The following is a 21,179-nucleotide window of genomic DNA, read 5'->3' on the forward strand; positions in this document are numbered from 1 at the left end:
TCAGTTAGCCTATCGTGACGAATTCTATAGAATTAACCACGATAGTTTTCAAGGGGTACCGTGTGGAGGTCGACCTGATTGGGTGTATTGCTAACAACGAGGCAGTTAGACCCCATTACTAACAATCCCCTTTCACACTTGGGTCGAGTTTGGCAAGTAATTTTAAAAGATGGTGCATTTAATTCCAAAATGATATGAGACTTGCTAACTTCGTCAACATCTGAGACATACAGGCCATGGTCAGGTCAATGTCCTGAACATTGACCTGACCATGGCCTGTATGTGAAAGTTTGTGTTAATGTTTGGTTATTTGTTAGATAATCACGAACGAACAGCGGAAAAGATCATATGGAAACTTCTCACAAAGATGAATCATATTCTAGATTAACATATAGGAAATTATTACTTCTAATATGTAAACAAATATGCGTATTATAAGTATCTAGTTTATATAAAAAATAAAATTAAAATATGAGAATACTTTTTTAAATAAACTGTTCTAGTTACTAAAACATATTTTATAAGAAGAAAATTATTAACGTTCAACCAATTAATTATCTAATTAAATCTAATCAGAGGTTGCATTGTTTTATTAGAAAGCTGCTATCGATAGTTGCCTTCCATTATTAATACCAGAGAGAGACTGTACAAAAGTCGATTGCTTGGGTACCTCTGCCCCATTCGTGTTTCTACCGTGAAGCAGTTGTGTTTGCATGGCTGTGTTTCGGTTTGAAGGGTGGGATATAGCGTGAATTTACTGGCTACAGAAGAATAACACCTGAGTCCTCAGAAATGGCAACGCATGGGGGGTATCATTGGCGAAACAGTATACTCTGTTATGTCCATGGTATTGCTCATGCATGTCTATAGGCGACGGTTACCACTTTCCATCAGGTGGGCCGTCAGCTTGTTTACCATTCTAAAATGTATAAAAAAAAATTAAAAAAATTTAACACCAGAGGGCGCCATTTTCATACGAGCAGTAGTAGTTACTTATGATTACTATCTAAACAAAGTTGCGAATACAACTAGCGCTATATACAAATCTATTCACGTAAAACCCTTTCGCTAAAAACAGAAAGTTGTCAACTATCTAAAGCTACTGTGTCGCGCATCCCTATTTCCGTTCGATTCTATTTCATTGAAATGGGAAGATGTCATAAAAAAAAACAACATAAAAAAGCTCAACACAATTTTATGACAAGGAATAAAGCTCGGAATCAGATATAAAACTCGACAGGTGGGCGTAAGCGCCACTGAAACATTTATTAGATTAGTATGTAATGTTGACAGTTTATGACGTGCAGACATTGTGATACCGAATATCCTTGTATTGGTCTTATGGCTTGATTTATGGATCGATGTTGGATGGACTTAAAAATAGAATTTATATTCTGTCGGTTATAGCTTCTTGCGGGCGACACTTGATATTCTATTGCAGTTTTCATAGCAACAAAACTGTGTTGAAAGATTTTTGGAGTCTCATTTGACCTAATCATAATTGATATGCGGGCACTAATCAAGAGCACAGTTTTCTACATCTTTCTCGAAAGTGAGTTGCCTTGTAATTCCAACTGTCTGAGGTATTGTTCAAGACTGGTTGGGATAAGATTTACCAGAAAGAGACTGTACAAAAGTCGTTTGCTTGGGTACCTCTGTTCTATTCGTGATTCAACCGTAAAGCATTTGTGTTTGCATGGCTGTGTTTCGGTTTGAAGGGTAGGATATGGCATGAATTTACAGGGTATAGAGGAATAACACCTGAGTCCTCAGGAATGGCAACGCATGGGGGGTATCATGGCCGAAACAGTATACTCTGTTATGTCCATGGTACTGCTTATGTCTATAGGCGACGGTTACCACTTTCCATCAGGTAGGCCATCAGCTTGTTTGCCATTCTAATTTGTATAAAAAAAGAGATCTTTTACCGAGAGAATGATTGGAATGATTTCAGTGCGTTTGCGTCTCTACATTTTGACCACCTCGTGTGCCAAGTCGAGATACTTCTTCTTCTTCTCGGTTTCGACTTTCACGAGGTTCTCGTTATATGGTATAGTGACATCCACCAAACATTATGATTATATTTATATTTATCAATGTCAAAGAAATCTCATTAGTTCCAATTTTCTGCAAGTTTTCTTTAATACATTTGTTGTTGTTTGTCAATAAATTAGTCAAAGTAATTCAAGCATTGTATATTTTTTGGACTTAACAATGTTATGCTTAATATTTGTTTAACAGATATTAGCTTTTAGTTTTATCTGTAAAGTTCAGCGAGCTGGAAGGTTAATTCAATTTTCTTGCTCGAAATTGTGACTAAACTTTCTAGACTAGTATCTGGGGACTTCGGGTTGGAAATTGCAATAAATATGGTAGGTATGCTTCGAAGACATTTTCTAATATAAATCTATAAAATTCCAATAATCATTATTTACAAGGAAAGTGTCTGTTAAATAATTAGTGTTTTTTTTTTATTATTTATACAGGGGATAAACGAGTATGCGGTACCTGATGGTAAGTGACTACTTCCGCCCATGATCACCCGCAACACCAGAGGCCTTGCAGGTGTGCTGCCGGCCTTTTAAAGGTTAAAGATTCCTGCATATATACAAAATGTTTGCGTATATATGTATTGTGAAGCTACGGTGAGAATTGTTGCTTTTTTAATTTTTTTTCTTAGTGAATCACGACTATCAATAAAACAAATCACACGAATAACACGTTATGAAACACGAAGTAACAAATGTGGTAGAAGAATAAAAACAAAGAAAGCCCCGATTAACGGTGGCTACTGACACGTTGCTAATGCGATCAAATTGTCACGGGTGTCATGTCATATTGCTAAATTCCTTCTCAACAGTTTTCGGTTCTCCAAGCTATATGAGTACGGCCTGTCCATTGCAGTTTCGGCTTATTTGGTAGTTTGGGCCATATCAGTTACTTTTGTTCTTATGCGTATGGGTTCGTATTAGATTCTATCACACAGTAAAACTCTGAGCATAGCTCTTTCCAAAGGAAAAGATAGTGGCCTAGCAGTATACCCTGTTAGATCGACCTCCACGCAGCCCCCGTGGAAACTAACGTAGTTTATTCTTTATGCATTAATCATGATGAATTCTAACTGACTTGCTTTCATCCTCGCCTATCGTGCCTTACTGGTGCCTTGCCAGTATATACCGATAGAGCAGGCGGGATTATCACTCCATTATTATCCAATTAATAGTCCTCTCCGTAGCTCGTTGAGTAAAAGGTATTATTTCAATTCATACAATACTTATTGTGTTTCCGTTATCACCGGTCCACGTTGAGTACTTCAACAATGAGTTACCGTCATCCGGGGACTAGAGAATAATAATAATATTTATTTTACTTCTGATCCCTTAGGGGATCGAAAGTTAGATTGGTAAGATTTTGAAACTTGAGCAAAAGTCCCTTTGGTGGCTCAAGGGTTGGTTAGTTTATGGAATATAATATTTAGTCTACTACCTTTTTTTTTACATAATGTTCATAGAAAAAGTGTATGACTAAAAAGGAAAATGTTCTTGGATAACTGTAATAGAAACATTTCAAAAAACTTTTATTCAATGTCTATTTTTGTTTTTGAAATCTACATTAGCATCTTTTCAATGAGTGACTGACGACTGTACCGCGCCTTTGCAATTTATTTTTTCTTTAGCATCAGCCTTTAACTGTCCAGTGCTGAAGATAAGCCTCCCCCTTGGTGGTTGCCAGTAGTTGCCATGCTAAGTAGGAGGGTTGTCAACCGCAGTTAGGCTTTGGTAATCTTTTAAGAGAGATGCTGTTGCCCATCCCTCGCCGCTCTTAGTCGCCTTTTAAGACACCCACGAAAAAGGAAGGGGTGACCTATTCTATGCCGGGATCATACGGTGAATTCATTTCAAATTCACTAGTAGACTACGATCGAGGTCTGTCTGGGGTCCAAAAACGGGAAGCAATAAACGGCAAATCGGGTGTTATATTTTAGTTTATCTTTCATAAACCAAGTTTCATTAGACAGCCTTTTACCTGCAGAACTCAGCGGCGGTATTTTAGGATATAAAGGATCGCATACAATTCGAACGATGCCGTGTTGGCGCTTTCGACTGAATAGAGTGACTGTCGCTTAATGAAGTAATATGTTTAACGTGTGTAATACCAGGAGAAACTGTCTTATCCTTAGATTATCAATACGAGAATACGTCAATAATATTATGACCATCTTTTTTATTATTAGGAAGCTAAACAAACAAAAGGATCATCTTACAGAAAGTGGCTACCGTCGTCCATGAATACCTGTAGCACGAGACGAGCTGCTTGTTGCCGGTCTTATCTATCGACGAATCCTCGGATAGTCTTTTTTTATACAACTTAGAATGGCAAACAAGCTGACGGCCCACCTGATGGATAGTGGTAACAGTCGCCTACAGACATGAGCAGTACCATGGACATAACAGAGTATACTGTTTCGCCCGTAATACCCCCCATGCACTGCCATTCCTGAGGATATGCAAGTTTATCGGTATTATTTCTGGTAATTATATCCTCGGTGACTTTTTTTTTGTAAAACGTTGTCATTAAAAAATTTCTCAGGGTTGCCACAATTCTTTTGCGGAATTTCAAGTATTATATGTCACTCGATATTAAAAAATAATCCTTACTAATATAATGTGAAAATGAGTTTATATCTTTGTTACCTCCTAGCTTTCAAGAAAAGAGCGAGCACAAAATATCATAAAGGTCACAGTGTTACAGGTTTTTCTGCCTGAAAAAGCCCACCTCTCAATAATGATAATACCTTCTAGCGCCTTAACGTCTTGACCGATTATTTTCAAAGATGTACTATTTGGGATGATGAAGGACATAGACTATTTGTTAACAAGTCTGTGAACATATAAAGCAAGTAAGAAATCAACGATTGAAAAGTTTTTTGTCATGATATTCATTCACACTAATCTCCGAAATTGTTTAACCGGTTCTAATGAAATTTTGAACTTAAACTTGACACATTATTCGCAGCCAGGACAAGCCTGTTCCGGTCAAACCAGCACAGAAGACGCGTAAATTTTATGGAGTGACGCGCTCTCAGATGTAAGAAAGGATGATCATGTACCCGCAACTTTAACCGATTCTAACAAAATTTTGTAAATATATATTTTTTGCTACAATTTGAGAGAAAGGATACATTTTATCCCGGTGAGAAAACATTGACCTAGTATGTGAGAATAGGGGTCAAAACAAAGTTTGCTGAGTCAGTTAGTAATTCCATAAAGTTCATCACACCATATGACGGTACTTTCGGATGGTATATTTATTTTCAGCGGCCAAACTGCACAATTCTTAGATATTGGTATTTTTATCAATTTCACCGCACAATAGAGGGTTGCCTTAAATCTTCTTTTATGGCTATTATGGGGGACGAGGTCACCGCTGTCGTCGAATCACTTGACATATGTGGATAGAGTATATGCATTTGCTATTATGATTGTTGATATTATTTAAATTAATGTGCAAAAATTAATCTCTCATTTGACTAAAGACTGATATTGAATGACTCATGTATTTAACTTTCACTTTGCTACGTCACCGCCCCACTCTTTTTCGAACGATACTTCTATGCGCTAGAGAGCAGACTTGCATTGACTTCCTAGTAGCACAGTAGAGAACACCAATATAAAATAATATTGGAGAGCTTGTTTTTATTCAAAGCCCAATTTCCCATAGGTTATGGGCCCAGTTAACGTCTTTAAATTATTTTGATATTAAAATAATATGTGTTAAATTAAAAGTAAGTTTAAAAAAAAAATCGTATAAAAGTACCCTCAGTCTATTATCAAAAAGTTACTTTTATTCATATCGTTTATAATGGAAAATTTGAAGATGAAACGAAATATCAAACCTTTTAATGGGGAGAAGTACAGTATATGGAAATTCAGAATTCGTGCTTTATTAAGTGAAATGGATGTAATAAAAGTTATTGACGAAGAACCGGAATATCGATGCAGCGAGTGGGAGAAAAATAATCGAATTGCGAAAAGTATAATTGTTGAATATTTATGTGATTCCTATCTCTGTTTTGCAAAAGAAGACACGACGGCTAAGGAAATTTTAAATAGTTTAGATTCACTTTATGAACGCAAAAGTATTGCTACGCAATTAGCCTTAAGAAAAAAATTATTGGGATTAAAGCTACAAGGTGACATGACATTAATTAAACATTTTGCTGTATTTGATGATCTCATTACGGAGTTGTTAGCAGCAGGCGCTAAATTAGAAGAAACTGATAGAATAGCACATTTGTTGCTTACACTACCCGCATCATATGATGGTGTTATAACTGCTATTGAGACATTGTCGGAGGATAATTTAACTTTGGCATTCGTGAAAACAAGACTTTTAGATCATGAAGTAAAATTGAAAAATGAAAGTTGCGATACAAGTGTTAAAGTGCTACAAATTGAGAATAAATCGGAATATAATAAAAAACGGAAAATTGAGAATACAAAATCATTATACAAACATAAAATACAAAGGAATAATAAGTTTCAATTCATAAAGTGTTTCCATTGTGGACGCAAAGGACATGTAAAAAAGGATTGTTATTATTCTAAAAGGATGAATCAAGAGAAAACATCGGATGTAAAAAGAACTAGAACAATTCAGGCGGTAGAATTAAATCAAGTACCCTCATCAAGTTTTTCTAGTTTTGCTTTTATGACCGCCGATTATAATAATTATGAAGAAAATAACAAAATCACATTTCTATTGGATTCTGGTGCATCGGACCATATTATTAACAGGGATGATCTTTTTGTTAATTTTACATATTTATGTCCACCTCATAAAATTTCGATTGCTAAAAATGGTGAATTTATTTCAGCTACGAAGAAAGGTACTATGCAAGTTACCAGTAATATGAGTATTTCAGGCATTTTAGAAGATGTACTCTATTGTCGTGAAGTTCCATACAATTTACTATCTGTTTCAAAAATGCAACAAGCCGGGTTGACAATTATTTTCGATAATGATGGTACCCAAATATATAAGGATGGTAAGACTCTAATGAAAGGTAGGTTTTTAAATAATTTAATTGCCTTAGATTTTATAATACCTGCAAAAGTAAATAATTTTGTTTCTCAAATATGCAATGCACAAAATAATAATTATAAATTATGGCACCAACGGTTAGGTCATATGAGTAAAAATAAATTTATGGAATTAAAAGATAATAATATGGTTGAAGGCATAAAAGAAATTGAATCGATAATACCTAACAATAATTTATGTGAAGCTTGCATAAATGGGAAACAGACTCGACTACCATTTAATCATAGTAAGGACAAAAGTCATATACAGCGACCTTTATTTATCGTTCATTCAGATGTGTGTGGCCCAATCACTCCTCCAACTATAGACAGCAAAAACTATTTTGTTTTGTTTATTGATCAGTATACTCATTACTGTGTTACCTATGTAATAACATATAAATCGGATGTGTTCACTGTTTTCAAAGATTATGTTGCTAAGTGTGAGGCAAAATTTAATTTAAAAATAGTTAATTTATATATTGATAACGGTAGAGAATATTTATCTACCGACATGAAAAACTATTGTGTTGAAAAAGGCATTACTTTTCATTTAACAGTTCCAAGAACTCCTCAACAAAATGGAGTATCGGAACGTATGGTTAGAACTATTACTGAGAAAGCCCGTTGTTTGTTAAGTGGCGCTAAATTAGATAAAGTTTTCTGGGGTGATGCAGTGTTGACTGCCGTCTATTTAATTAATTTGACACCTACTAGATCGTTAAAGAAAACTCAAACTCCATTCGAGATGTGGCATAATAAAAAACCTCAAATAAAATACTTAAAGGTTTTCGGCTCTACAGTTTATGTACATAGTAAAACCAGTAAAACTAAATTTGATGACAAATCATGGAAAGGTATACTGGTGGGTTATGAACCAAACGGTTATAAAGTTTGGGATACAAAATGCGAAAAGTATGTTACTGTACGGGATGTCATTGTGGATGAGACCAATTTTATTAATTCCAGACCTATTTTAAAGTCTGAAGGGAATGGTGAAAATTCCCGTGACAAAACTGATATAAGTGACATACAGTCTAAATCAGTGTCGTTGAGGGATCATTACTCTGGCAGTCCTAAATCAGATGTGTTGAAATCTGATGAGCATAATTCTAATAAAATTCGCATAATTAGTGATGAAGTAATTAATGTACCATACGTACCTAATAGTAGTTCCGAAAATAGTGAAAACACCGATAATACATCTAAAATTAGGAGGAGTGATAGGCTTAAAAATCGTACCCCTGTATCCTATAATGAAAATGACGACAACAATGATTATTTAATGTGTGCGCAATCGATAGTTTGCGAGGTACCGAAGTTATTTAATGAAATTAAAACTCGTGGTGATAGGCTTAAATGGGAAGTCGCAATTAAAGATGAATTAAATTCTCTTAAAACAAATAATACATGGACTTTAGTTCCTAGGCCTTGTAATAAAAATATAGTAGATTGTAAATGGATTTTTACAATTAAAAATGATGAATTTGGAAAACCTTTAAGGTATAAGGCGCGTCTTGTTGCCAGAGGTTTCAGTCAACAGTATATGACTGATTATAATGAAACCTTTGCACCTGTTGCTAGAATTGCTAGTTTTAGATTTATAATTAGTTTTGCGAATCAATTTAATTTGTTAGTTCATCATATGGACGTTAAAACCGCGTTTTTAAATGGTAAATTAAAGGAAGAAATATATATGGAAATTCCTGACGGTATAAACTGTAACAAAAATTACGTTTGTAAATTAAATAAATCATTGTACGGACTCAAACAGGCAGCTAGGTGCTGGTTTGAAGTATTTGAGCAATCACTTAAAGAAAAAGGTTTTCAAAATTCATCAGTCGACCGGTGTATTTATGTATTAGATAAAGGAAATGTTAATAAAAATATTTATGTGGTGCTTTATGTTGATGATCTAGTCATAGCGTGCTCTGATATTCAAATGATGAATGAATTTAAAAGATATTTAATGAGTAAATTTAAAATGTCTGACTTGAATGAAATTAATTTATTTTTAGGCATCAGAATAATTAGGCACAATGGTCAAATAACGTTAGATCAAAGTGCATATATTAACACAGTTTTAAATAAATTTAATATGCAGGATTGTAAGCCTGTCAGTACACCTTTGGAAAATAAGTTAAATTATGAGGCATTAAACTGTGAAAATAAATATAATGCACCTTGTAGAAACGTTATAGGTTGTTTGATGTATATCATGTTATGTACTCGTCCAGATTTAAGTACGAGTATCAATATATTGAGTAGGTATACAAATAAAAATAATAAAGAGCTGTGGTTATGTCTAAAGAGAGTACTTAGGTATTTGAAAGGGACAATTGATTTAAAGTTAACTTATAAAAGGTGCAACTATGATAATATTTTGTGTGGGTATGTGGACTCTGATTGGGGAGGTAGTGATAGTAGTAATAGGAAAAGTACTACAGGTTATTTATTTAAATTATTTGAGCAGTGTACAATAACCTGGAGTACAAAGAGACAAATGTCAGTGGCAGCCTCGTCTACTGAGGCTGAATACATGGCATTGTATGAAGCTGTTAGAGAAGCATTGTGGCTTAAGTCTCTGGCAATAAGCATAAATATAAATATCACAAATCCTATTATTATTTACGAAGATAATAATGGTTGCATTAGTATTGCAAATAATCCAACCAACCATAAACGGTCAAAACATATTGACATTAAATATCATTTTTCCAGAGAGCAGATTGAGAAAAATGTAATAAAATTAAATTACATTCCCACAGGTCAACAACTAGCTGATGTTCTAACTAAGCCGTTGCCAGCGATCAGTTTTCAGCAAATGAGAACCAAAATAGGCTTAGAGTAATTTATTATATAATTATTGTAAAATGTATAAACAATAAATTGTAATTTGTTTATTAAGATATTAATGGTCTGATTAGGTTTTTCTGGGTTTCCCTAATCCAAAGCAACAAATGTTGGACCATGTTTTGTATTTTTCCCAGCAATTACTAGGAAGTCACATGTGATCTGTTTATATTATATAATTGTGATTGTATATGATTGTTTAAGGTTAATGATAATGAATGTAAGTAAAGATTAATTTTTGAGGGGGCGTGTTGATATTATTTAAATTAATGTGCAAAAATTAATCTCTCATTTGACTAAAGACTGATATTGAATGACTCATGTATTTAACTTTCACTTTGCTACGTCACCGCCCCACTCTTTTTCGAACGATACTTCTATGCGCTAGAGAGCTGACTTGCATTGACTTCCTAGTAGCACAGTAGAGAACACCAATATAAAATAATATTGGAGAGCTTGTTTTTATTCAAAGCCCAATTTCCCATAATGATCGAGAGGTATACTCGTATTTTCAACCGACTTCAGAGATCCTTTGTTACTGAAATCGGTTGATTATTTTTTTATGCTTGTTATATGCACCTTATAACTCCGTCACTAATAAACCGATTTGGGAAATTCTTTTTTTATCTGAATTTATTTTGTAATAATTTTTTTTATACAACTTAGCATGGCAAACAAGCTGACGGCCCACCTGATGGAAAGTGGTAACCGTCGACTATAGACATGAGCAGTACCATGGACATAACAGAGTATACTGTTTCGCCAATGATACCCCCATGCGTTGCCATTCCTGAGGACTCAGGTGTTATTCCTCTGTACCCAGTAAATTCACGCCATATCCCACCCTTTAAACCGAAACACAGCCATGCAAACACAACTGCTTCACGGTTGAAACACGAATGGGACAGAGGTACCCAAGCAATTGACTTTTGTACAAAGTCTCCCTCTGGTAATCTGTAAGTACAGATTGATCTTATGGAAATTTTATTTAAACCGATTCAGTAGTTTAGTTTTGATATTAAAATATCTGGTTTTGGCACAATTGATATCGGATTTTAGGTGAAACACATTCTTAAATTATATAGTACACAATAGACTTGGCAAGTGGGAGTCAAGTACGCTTATTATGTATTTCATTGCATAGTATTTTATTTAAAATAACCTGGCCGTTAAAATTAGTGTTAGTATTCAACAATAAAGTCTCAAACAATATTATTTTTTCTTAGAAAAAAAAATATTATAAAAAAAATTAATTTTCGAAAAAATACAACTGTATCTGTACTAACGACACTACACAGTATAAGACTTAGATTATAAAGTATATAGGTTTGAAATGTAAAAACATAATAGAGAAAAAATAATAACGTACATGCTAGATCTACTACTACTAGCACTTCACATATTTTTAAAATTTTTTGAAGTAACACCGAAAAGAAAGTTTTTAATTTTTCGTACTTTTTATGGCTATGGTGTTACGCGATTATATCACCAATTCTGATTCTGATAAGCATATGCAATTGATATGTATATTATTTTTATTTCTGGTAAATTCTCAATTACAATCTTTTTATAAGAATATGAAAGACCTATTTATTATTTACAATACGTTATTTTTAATAAAAATGCCAGATATAATTTACTGAATATGGCCTTACTTCGCCAGTTCGAAATAAGCAAAGCCCATTTTCTTATTTAAAATCATAAGCGACCTTTGAAATGGGCGTTCCTCTCGGGACCCGTAAATTGTATTTGTTTAGAAAAATCAGTATAAATTCATATCTTTTATATTATTTATGTTTATCTCAAATTTTGATATAAATATTTATTTGATATCAAAGAAGGGAATTAAGATGAAATTATTAATATGGAATTGGAAAGAAATAGAATATTTACTTTTTAATTTCTCCTTTGAGCAGTGATCTCCCTCAGAGTTTCCAAGTTCGATTTCCGGTTTAAAAGTAAAATACCTGTATATTTATTATTTTATTATAGATAAATATTATAAAATGAGGAAATGTTTTATGTTTGTACATATATTACGCAATATTTATGCGAACGAATTAAATTTTATTAATTAATATCATTAATTAAAAGAGCTTACTTTCACAATCCATTAACTTGGTAATTTTAAATCGGATTAATTCTTCTTTGAAATTCAAGAGTTTCCTCCTGTCGAAATAATTAGCTTAGCTACCTAATCTAAGCTATAAATGTAACTTTCCCTATAAAAAGGGATTATAGGATATTAAATTAGAAAATAATTAGTTAATAAAATTACAGCCATCATACGAGTATGAAAACAGCCATATTTTTTAGACTATCAAGGTAATATGTCGGTTTTCTGCATAACTTGGTTTAAAATAATTATCTTCATTATTTTATATAAATGATGTGTTTATTATTAGGTACAGTCTCTTCATACACTGCTGCAATGCTTCGAGAAAGCGAGTCAACTTTTTCATACAATTTTACGTGATAAATAGTTATGAGTAATTCCTTTATAACGTCTATATTTATTTTGTTTTATAATTATTGCACCTTTTTAATGCATATTTTTTTTATTTATTACATAATTAATTACAGATATGTCAAGATACATTATGTGCGTAAGTATATAGAACACTATTAAAAAAACCGAGTCAGCTAATTTGACAATTAGCTGACAAAAAGTCGACTCGTTTTTAAGACTCGATGCTCTATCTAAATAATCTAAGATTTATATATAAAAGAATATAGGTATAGTAGGTTAATTTATGGATACACATTCATCACCATCACCATTTTCATGCCTTTATTATAATTATGGATATAAATTAGCTATCGTTTAAAACTGCATTAATTCATTACTCATCAAATCGCAAGGCTATTGCCCAGTCTTGTTTTATATTTAATTGAATTTTGTAATAAAGAATATGTAATTGTAAATTTAATTTATTATATTACTTATATTATGACATTTATATGCATGTAATCTGTAGTCAATGTTGTGTACGCCTGCTATGGGTATGCATATCAGCATACTATATAAAAATTTTTATTTTAATTTATGTATAATATGTATACTGTTGGTGTACCTAATTCGAAATAAATAAAAAAAAGGCTATCAAACTGAAGGATTCCGTTGGTATTAAATTTTACTAAGAATAAATATAATGATAGGTATCCATTGTTCATATATATATATCACCATAAATATACTCGTTTATATATTTTTTATTTTTTAAGTCTTTGGCAAGGAGCTACTAGTCAACATCGATAAGCAACAGTAGAAAATATTAAAAGATAAAGATTTTAATATTTACTAATTAAATAGGTATTACAATATGAATATGTATCTATATTAGATTGCCGCGTGGTCAAGGCATAGATTGGGCCACCCCTTTCTTTATTATGGGTGTCGTAAGAGATGACTAAGGGAACTTAAAGGTCGAGGGATAGGCAGTAGCGTTCCTTTTTAATTTTTAACATCAAAAGGTAACTGCGGTTGCCGAGTGTGGCAACTATTGACAAACCCCCCAATAGAAGGAGGCCCGTGCTCAGCAGTAAACCGTTAATAGCTAATTAAATAATAAGATGTATGTGGTTGATAGCTACTTACTTAGACGGTTCATTTACCTCAGCTTTAATGAGGTAAGTAAAATTTTTATTTTCCTAACTATTGATAAAATATAATTAAAAGACTCTTGATAAAATTAAATTAGAAGGAGGGAGACTTTGTACAAAAGTCGATTGCTTGGGTACCTTTGTGCCATTTGTGTTTCTACCGTGAAGCAGTTGTTTGCATGGCTGTATTTCGGTTTAAAGGGTACAGAGTATACTGGGTACAGAGGAATAACACCTGAGTCCTCAGGAATGGCAACGCATAGGAAGGTATCATGGGCGAAACAGTATACTCTGTTATGTCCATGGTACTACTCATGTCTATAGGTAACGCTTACCATTTTCCATCAGGTGGACCGTCAGCTTGTTTGCCATTCTAAATTGTATAAAAAACAGAATATCTTAAAAGAGTTTAAATTTTAATAATCTCGGTAATGACAACTGTTGTAGTGAAAACTCAGGACAAACGACATATGTATCGTACTGCAATTTGTGCAGGACCTATATTAATATAGACACCATAGACAAAAACCGCATAAAACGCAGTGGCTCGTGTCAGACAGGGAGGGAGGACGGGATCCAGCCGCGTCACACCGCTCTCCGCACGCGACGCGCGCATCGGCCGGGTCCGACCCAACACGTTCAGTGACCTGCGCGCCGCGCCGCTTGCCGAACGCGCCGAGCTAGCATCATGACGGACTTCAACAACGTTGTATTTCCCCGCAAATTACTGAAGAAATTCATCCTATTATACAAAGAACAAGCCTGCCTCTGGGACCGACAATCTGTTTTGTACAAAAACAAACAGAAAAGACACGATGCGGTCTCGAAACTAACAGAATTAGTACGTGAATACGATCCAGGCGCGACTAGGGTTCACGTGCTCAGAAAAATCGAGAGCTTGCGAGCATGCGTACGCCGTGAACACAAACGAGTACTCGACAGCCGGCGGAAGGCGACTAGCGATGATGAAATATACACCCCACAGCTATGGTATTACGACTTATTTTCATTTGTGTTCAAAGAGGAAGGGAGCAATCACAAGATAAAAACTGACACCACTCCGACCGAACAAGTAAGTAAGCAAGCGTTCATCGTAATTTGCGCGTAGTTCACACCATTGTATTTCATTCACAATTCATGGAGAACTGACAATACATTACTACCTACACTCCATTACTAGACACCTGAGACGAACTAAGCAATATACTAAATACAAGTTCAAGATGAATTAACTATTAACTTTAAGTAATGCAGTAGATATTATTCCAAATACGAATGTATGTACATAATTTTTTTTGGGTTGTTCGTTCCTCAGAACAGGCTAAGGTCAGAGACCATGCTGCCAAGTCTTATATGTAAAAATATTGTCTGGAATTTTATATTCATCGCAATGTAATTTTTTGACAAATTAAACTGGTTTGACAAGTCTTTTTACAGAGTGTGTTTACAGCCTTGTTCTTAGGTTTACAGTAACGCCGATGTAAAGGTTTTATTGTTGCTTATACTCGTACACAGAAGTCTGCGAACAATTATAAACTCTTTCGCTTGTTATTAAAAGTCAAAATTGTTACATATCTTTGGAAATGTACAACACATATTTGATAGCTTTATCAAATCAATGTAGAATATAAATTGAACGTTTGCTTATTAGATATGATTTTATATCTGTTATTATCTATAATTGCTTTGGATAAATTTATACAATATGAGGTAATTATCTGAGTTTTTTTATACAACTTAGAATGGTAAATAGATATCTGTAGTAACATGTTCTATTATATTATATTTAAACTATATATGTACTTTTGTGAAATATTCAGAATTTATTTAAAATTATCACATTCTGTTACATGTATTTCTCTAGACTTGAATGTTATTTTGAAATTAAGAACACTTAGTACATTAATTACATATAAACTTTGATAGAGTTAAATATTTTACAAGGTACTTCTTCATACCAACTTTTAACTGTCCACTGCTGGACATAAGCTTTTCCTTGGAGGGTTTTGCCAATAGTTGCACCGCTTAGTAGGCGGGTTGGCAACCGCGATTAGGCTTTTAGAGATATTTTTAGGGAGACGCTGCAGCCTGTCCCTCTACTATTAAGTTTCTTTAGTCGCCTTTTACTACACCCACAGGTAAAAAAGAGGTGGCCTATTCTATGCCAGGACCACACGGACAAGGTACTTACTACCGATCAAAGAAACTCGGTAGAAACTGCAAAACAAATTTTGCACACTTCCATTATTTGAATCAGGTGTACTGCGTAATCAGTCTTTCTATTATTGTTATTTTATTTGTTTCCACCTTTATTAGTATGCGTGGAAGCGCCTACTATTTGTGAGGAGTGCCCTCCCACTTGAATCAGTATAAGCCTTATGTGTTCAGTAGGTACATAAAAAGAATTCAAAACTAAGTTTGAAACTTAACTATCATATGAGAACACACCAAAAAGCATCAATGATTACATTTAATTATTAAGGTCTAATTGCACAATTAGCCGTGTGGTCCCGGCATAGAATAGGCAACCCGTTCCTTTCCCGTGGGTGTTGTAAGAGCCGACTAAGGGACAGAGAAGGATGGGCACTAGCGTTCCTCTTGGCCTCCCACATAGACTGCCAAAAGGAACGGTTTAATTACGCATTACTTAAATATAAATATTCTTTACTAAATGAGCTAGTACCTAGCTAACTTGCTAACTAGTTATAGCATTTAACATATATAATGTCACATTTACTTATCGTGACAGCGATAACGTCAAAAGATGAAGTAAAATATAATTTTGCAAACAAAATCAATATTTTAAGAATTTGCATTTCAAAGTATAACGCATTAATTCACCACACTATGTTAACTCCGTCATATCTGCAATACATATTGATTTGATTAAAGCTACTTATGTTTGTGTGTCTGTGTGTATGTAATTATAAAATTTAAGAACTTTATAATTACTTTTCTTCATCCAAAGATTGCCTGGAAGAAATCGTTTTTAGCGATAAGGCCGTCCATTGTTTTCTCACTGCGATCATCTCTTGTAATTGTTTATATCTATAATGAGTTTACTATGTATTGTAATGTCTTGGAAGAAACAATAAAGAGTATCTATCTATCTACTTACATGGATGTAGTTTTTGCGCCGCAATGTACTTCTCAAGTTTTCTTCGAAGAACAATCTCCGCTCCATATCGACCGACGGACCCGTTGTCTACTAATAGGAAATATGCGTGTCTGTTGTTAAGCACAGCTAATTTTGATCTGAAACAATAAGGATGGATGTTTAATGGATCTGTATTATCAGTAAAGGCAAGAAATCACCTACAGTGCGGCTTCAGAGAAATTTTGTCCCACGAATGCTCAGACTGTGGACTAAGCTCCCTGCCGAGGTTTTCCCAAAGACTATCGTATGAGGTTCTTCAAAAAGAGAATATTAAGGTTTTTTTAGGGTCGGCAACGCGCACATTACACCCCTGGTGTTGCAGGCGTCCATAGGCTACAGTGACTGTTTACCATCAGACAGGCTGTAGGCTTGTTTGCCACCTTTGTGATATAAAAAAAAAAAAACTTCAATATCATGAAGTTATTAGCAGTAATAGAAAACTTTTTGTTTTCCCAAAAGTGACAAAAAATTAACCTATATAGGTAAAAAAAAAATATGGGTACATATGTACCCATATTTTTTTTATTTTATGTTTTAAATTTCTATCTCGTATGATATTGAGTATAAAATTGTTCAAATTCTGATGGTTAAAGCCATTACGATTCCTTTAAGGTTTAAACTAATGCTATAAGGCTCAAGATAATGGCGTGGAGTTAAGTTTGATCAAGGCGCTCGGGTCGTAGTCGTTGGATATGCTGGAATACGGGCTTTGATCATAACAAATTGGAAATATTCTTTAACGGGTCCTTTAAAATACATAATTTTCGAAAATGTGAAGTGTCGTCGACAGACGTGGTTATACACCGCCATTTGTCTTCCAAGTTCATTCCTAAAACGGGGAAAATAGAAGCACAATTTTTGTTCTATGCTGTTTTATAATTTTATTTTTATTTATCTTACTTAAGCCAAATATTAATCTACATTAATTTTGAGTTATAACAGAGTACTTTTTTATTTACAACTTCTAACTAAAGAGTGTATACCACCATAATTTAAATAGAGCCTCTTAAGGTTTATCTTTTGTTTAGTTTTTGTTAGGAAGCTTTTAATAGCTTTACTAAGTTGACTGTATATAATCTTCTTACGAAAAAAAACTCAACGGACAATATAATATAATTTATCATTCATTTTAATACACGGTATGGAATCGATTTATATAATGTTTCTTTGTTTATAATGCATTACAATAATTTAATAAAATTGTGTATAAAGGTTTGCCAGAAGATATTCTTTGTAAGATTAAACTCATCATACGGGAAGTATATTTCTCTAAGAACCGATGGAGAAAGAAAGATAGAAAAGGGTCTTGCGTGGCGATCTCGTACAGGCAAACGCAGTATAAAATGATCCTCACTGAATGGAGCGACGAGTTCAAATGCATTGCAGGGAGTCAGTGGATGCAGGTAGCTCAGGACCGTTGTGTATGAGGCTTCAAAAGGGAGAGCTACGTTCATCAGTGGTCAGTTAATGGCTGCGATAATGATGATGCGATGATTTAATATGTAGTATTTGTTTGCATTATCTGTATATTACAAACAAATATCGAAATGTCTAATGTCTATGTACTACTGTCAAAGTAAAGTAATTTTACGTATATGATTGTAAAAGATATAGTCCGATCTGTTTTGGAATTTTCTCATGTATTTGAAAATGTTAAAACTGCAGGAGTTTGGTAATATTTTGAAATATTCACAATTATTATTATTTATGCCTTTATTTTTAAAGGAATCTGAGGAAGAAGAAGTCATAGATAATGAGGAACAGTCGTTCGAAACACAGACATATCCAATAGAATATAATACCATGGTTGAAGTCTCAGAAAGTCCATCCACTTCAAAACCATATGCCTTTGAAGAGGATCAGAATAAAAATGGAAAACGACCATGGACAGAGATAGAAGACGAATACGACGCTATAGGTAAGAACTTGTGGAGGGATGTTTATGGTTACCGCAGAAATGCATCTGTGGTAAGAACTGATTGAATATAATATAATAATAGTAATAATAGTCTTTGCTTAAATTAATATAAGTTATATATATATATATATATATATATATATATATATATATATATATATATATATATATATATATATATACAATAGTAGCATATGAATTGAAAAAAAAAATATTTTTATCTAAATGCAGATTTAATATATTAAGTACGGATTTTAGACAAAACGAGGAAGTTTAAAATATTCTAGACTAAGAGTATTCTTTAGTTACTCAACTGCATTAACAAACACTTTTATACATTATTTATTTGACCTAAATCCACTTTAACACACAAAGGACGGTTGTTTCTCATAATATGTGGGTGTATAAAGTTTTAATTGTACCTTTTAATTTATATTCTGTGTATTTCTTTTCATTAATTCACAGAATTGTTTTGGGCAATCACTGCAGTGTGTTGTTCAAAACACTGTTATATTACAATTTAAATATGAAATGATAGTTTAAATTTACCAAACTTTAAATACAGAGTAAGCACATTAGTTACCGTTGAACATCTGCAGGTGCACTGCTCGGAGCTTGCTTACCGAGCATTTATGAGAACGATGCACTAGAGGACTAGGGGACTTAATTAGCTTGTTGCACACTAAATAATCCTTCCAGTATAGTTAAGCTTGATTTATAACTTGCAAATATTCCCAAGCAGTGCATAGAGTGTAATGAAGAATTAGGGCTTCAAATGCAGAAAAGTTTATCTTTAATATTCCTACTATTATAAATGCGAATGTTTGTGAGGGTGTAGAGATGGATTTTTGTTGCTCTTTTGCATGAAATATAGAATACTTTATATCCTGATTCACACGACCGAAGCTGCAGGATATAGCTAATCTGTATATATATATTTATAGAATTTTTTATTCGCTATCGTTCTGAAAATGGGAGTATTAAGGCCTAATAGTATACAACTCGGAGCATATAAACCCCAAAGGTTGTGAGTCTTAATGTAACTGATGCCGACAAGGTTTATGGATTTAAATATCCGACTAATTATCATGTGAAGGAAAATACTGTATTACATTTGCTGCAGCGATAATAGTCGACAAATGCTTCTAATTATTTCATCAGGTCAGTTACTATATTTATTTATTTATTTTTATATATATTGTCATATAATAAAATATGTGTTTGTATATTAAAAGCGTCGACACAATCACCAGTATGTGCACCCTTCTCTGCTTCAAATAGATTAAAATCTTTTTCTGTTCTTCAGGTGTCAATGTAGCTGCAAAGCTTCGCAATCTTCCGACCAACGTGAGCATATTAGCTGAGAAGTTGATCAACGACGTACTCTTCCATGCTCAGATGAATGGACTTAATTCTTCCACTGTATTGACTACGACTGATCCGTTCAAACAAGATGGTTAAGATATATTTTTATTATAACTGATTATGCGAAATGTAATTAAGTTAAAATATAAAAGACTAAATCATTTGTTGTTTTTATTCATTACTCCAGATATGTTGAATAATATTGAAGTTAGAGCAATAACTCTAATGAAAAAGTGCAAAATGGTAAGTTCATTTAACTAACTAAAATTATATTTTTATAAGGATTACTGATTAAAATTGAGATTTGGAACAAGTCTTCATTAGAAGAAACAAATCTTGCAAGAAGTAATCTTTGAAATGTATTTACGATCACCAGTTTGAGTCAATTTAGAAGTTTCATACGTTTATCTTATTGGTGGTATTGAATCTAATTTCCATAAAGCGTGTGAAATCAGGGCGTTATTAAGGTTATTCTATAGATATATTCGTATTTACGTGATGTCGTCTAAAACGTTGTTGAAACGTTTATTTCCCTAGCACGGATGGGACAAAAATAGGATTAAAAAATGTTATAATAAACTTTCTAGAATGTTTTTGGAAGCTGTTGCGGATTAGTAAAAGAACACAGTGAGCAGGGGCCTACCATGAAATGTTTTCTCAAATTTCGGAACTGAACAAAATACAAATATGATGTTAAAATTATATAATACATACCGTTTAAAAATTTTAAAAATGTTAAAATGTCGTTCCTTTGGCTTTTTATGGTAGGATTTATGACGAACGAAACGTTTAGTTCCATTTAGAGGGTTAATTTCGAGATGAACAAAAATACGAAACTTAGTCAGAAAATTTGGAATTCATTTTATGGTAGACCCCAGGTTGTAATTGAGAAAAGTAACAATTAGTTAAGAGAATTTCCCATATGATGACGAAGTATCATCATTGTGTAATTTTTTTTTGAGATGTAAATGGATTAGTATTCTCGCCTGCGCTATCGGTATACACTAGCAAAGTATGATAGAGGAGAAAGAAGATAGATCATTTAGTTATCCCATTGTTACGAATTCATCGGGAATTAGTCACGATGGTTTCCAAGGAGGACTGCGTTGAGGACGATTTAAAGGATCTTGCAACACCAGAGGCATCATTCGCGTATTGTTAACCCTAAATCGGTTAATTTTTCAAGTTATTTAAAAGTCCT

At 33.4% G+C, this 21,179-nt stretch overlaps 2 protein-coding genes across 10 annotated transcripts in view; one reads left to right on the forward strand and one right to left on the reverse strand.

Annotated features, from left to right (window-relative positions):
* Window positions 1-21,179, reverse strand: part of LOC113521605 (transient receptor potential cation channel trpm) — a 315,620-nt gene that overhangs the window by 92,613 nt on the left and 201,828 nt on the right. For all 8 annotated transcript variants that reach the window (XM_031910044.2, XM_052899723.1, XM_052899722.1 and 5 more), the window contains one exon: window positions 16,657-16,793. In XM_031910044.2, coding sequence (XP_031765904.2) covers window positions 16,657-16,793 — 137 coding nt within the window. The remainder of the gene's footprint in view (window positions 1-16,656; window positions 16,794-21,179) is intronic.
* On the forward strand, window positions 14,167-20,139 carry LOC113521608 (uncharacterized). Of its 2 annotated transcripts, none has more exons than XM_026907193.3 (3): window positions 14,167-14,610; window positions 18,421-18,613; window positions 19,920-20,139. In XM_026907193.3, the coding sequence occupies exons 1-3, from the start codon at window positions 14,227-14,229 to the stop codon at window positions 20,072-20,074; spliced, it is 732 nt and encodes a 243-aa protein (XP_026762994.1). In that variant the 5' UTR covers window positions 14,167-14,226; the 3' UTR covers window positions 20,075-20,139. The 2 variants fall into 2 exon arrangements, with proteins under 2 accessions (XP_026762994.1, XP_052755686.1); XM_052899726.1 differs by lacking the exon at window positions 19,920-20,139 and adding an exon at window positions 19,558-19,770.

Source organism: Galleria mellonella, unplaced genomic scaffold (genome assembly GCF_026898425.1).
Source record: "Galleria mellonella isolate WM207_F2 unplaced genomic scaffold, CSIRO_AGI_GalMel_v1 utg63, whole genome shotgun sequence".
In the NCBI taxonomy this organism is placed as follows: domain Eukaryota; kingdom Metazoa; phylum Arthropoda; class Insecta; order Lepidoptera; family Pyralidae; genus Galleria; species Galleria mellonella.

What these genes read in the sequence shown, in the direction of transcription:
- LOC113521608 (XM_026907193.3), top strand. Translation starts at nt 14,227, where the DNA reads ATGACGGACTTCAACAACGTTGTATTTCCCCGCAAATTACTGAAGAAA. An exon ending in ACACCACTCCGACCGAACAA is followed by an intron (nt 14,611 to 18,420) that starts GTAAGTAAGCAA and finishes TTATTTTTAAAG; the next exon opens with GAATCTGAGGAAGAAGAAGT. An exon ending in AGACGAATACGACGCTATAG is followed by an intron (nt 18,614 to 19,919) that starts GTAAGAACTTGT and finishes TCTGTTCTTCAG; the next exon opens with GTGTCAATGTAGCTGCAAAG.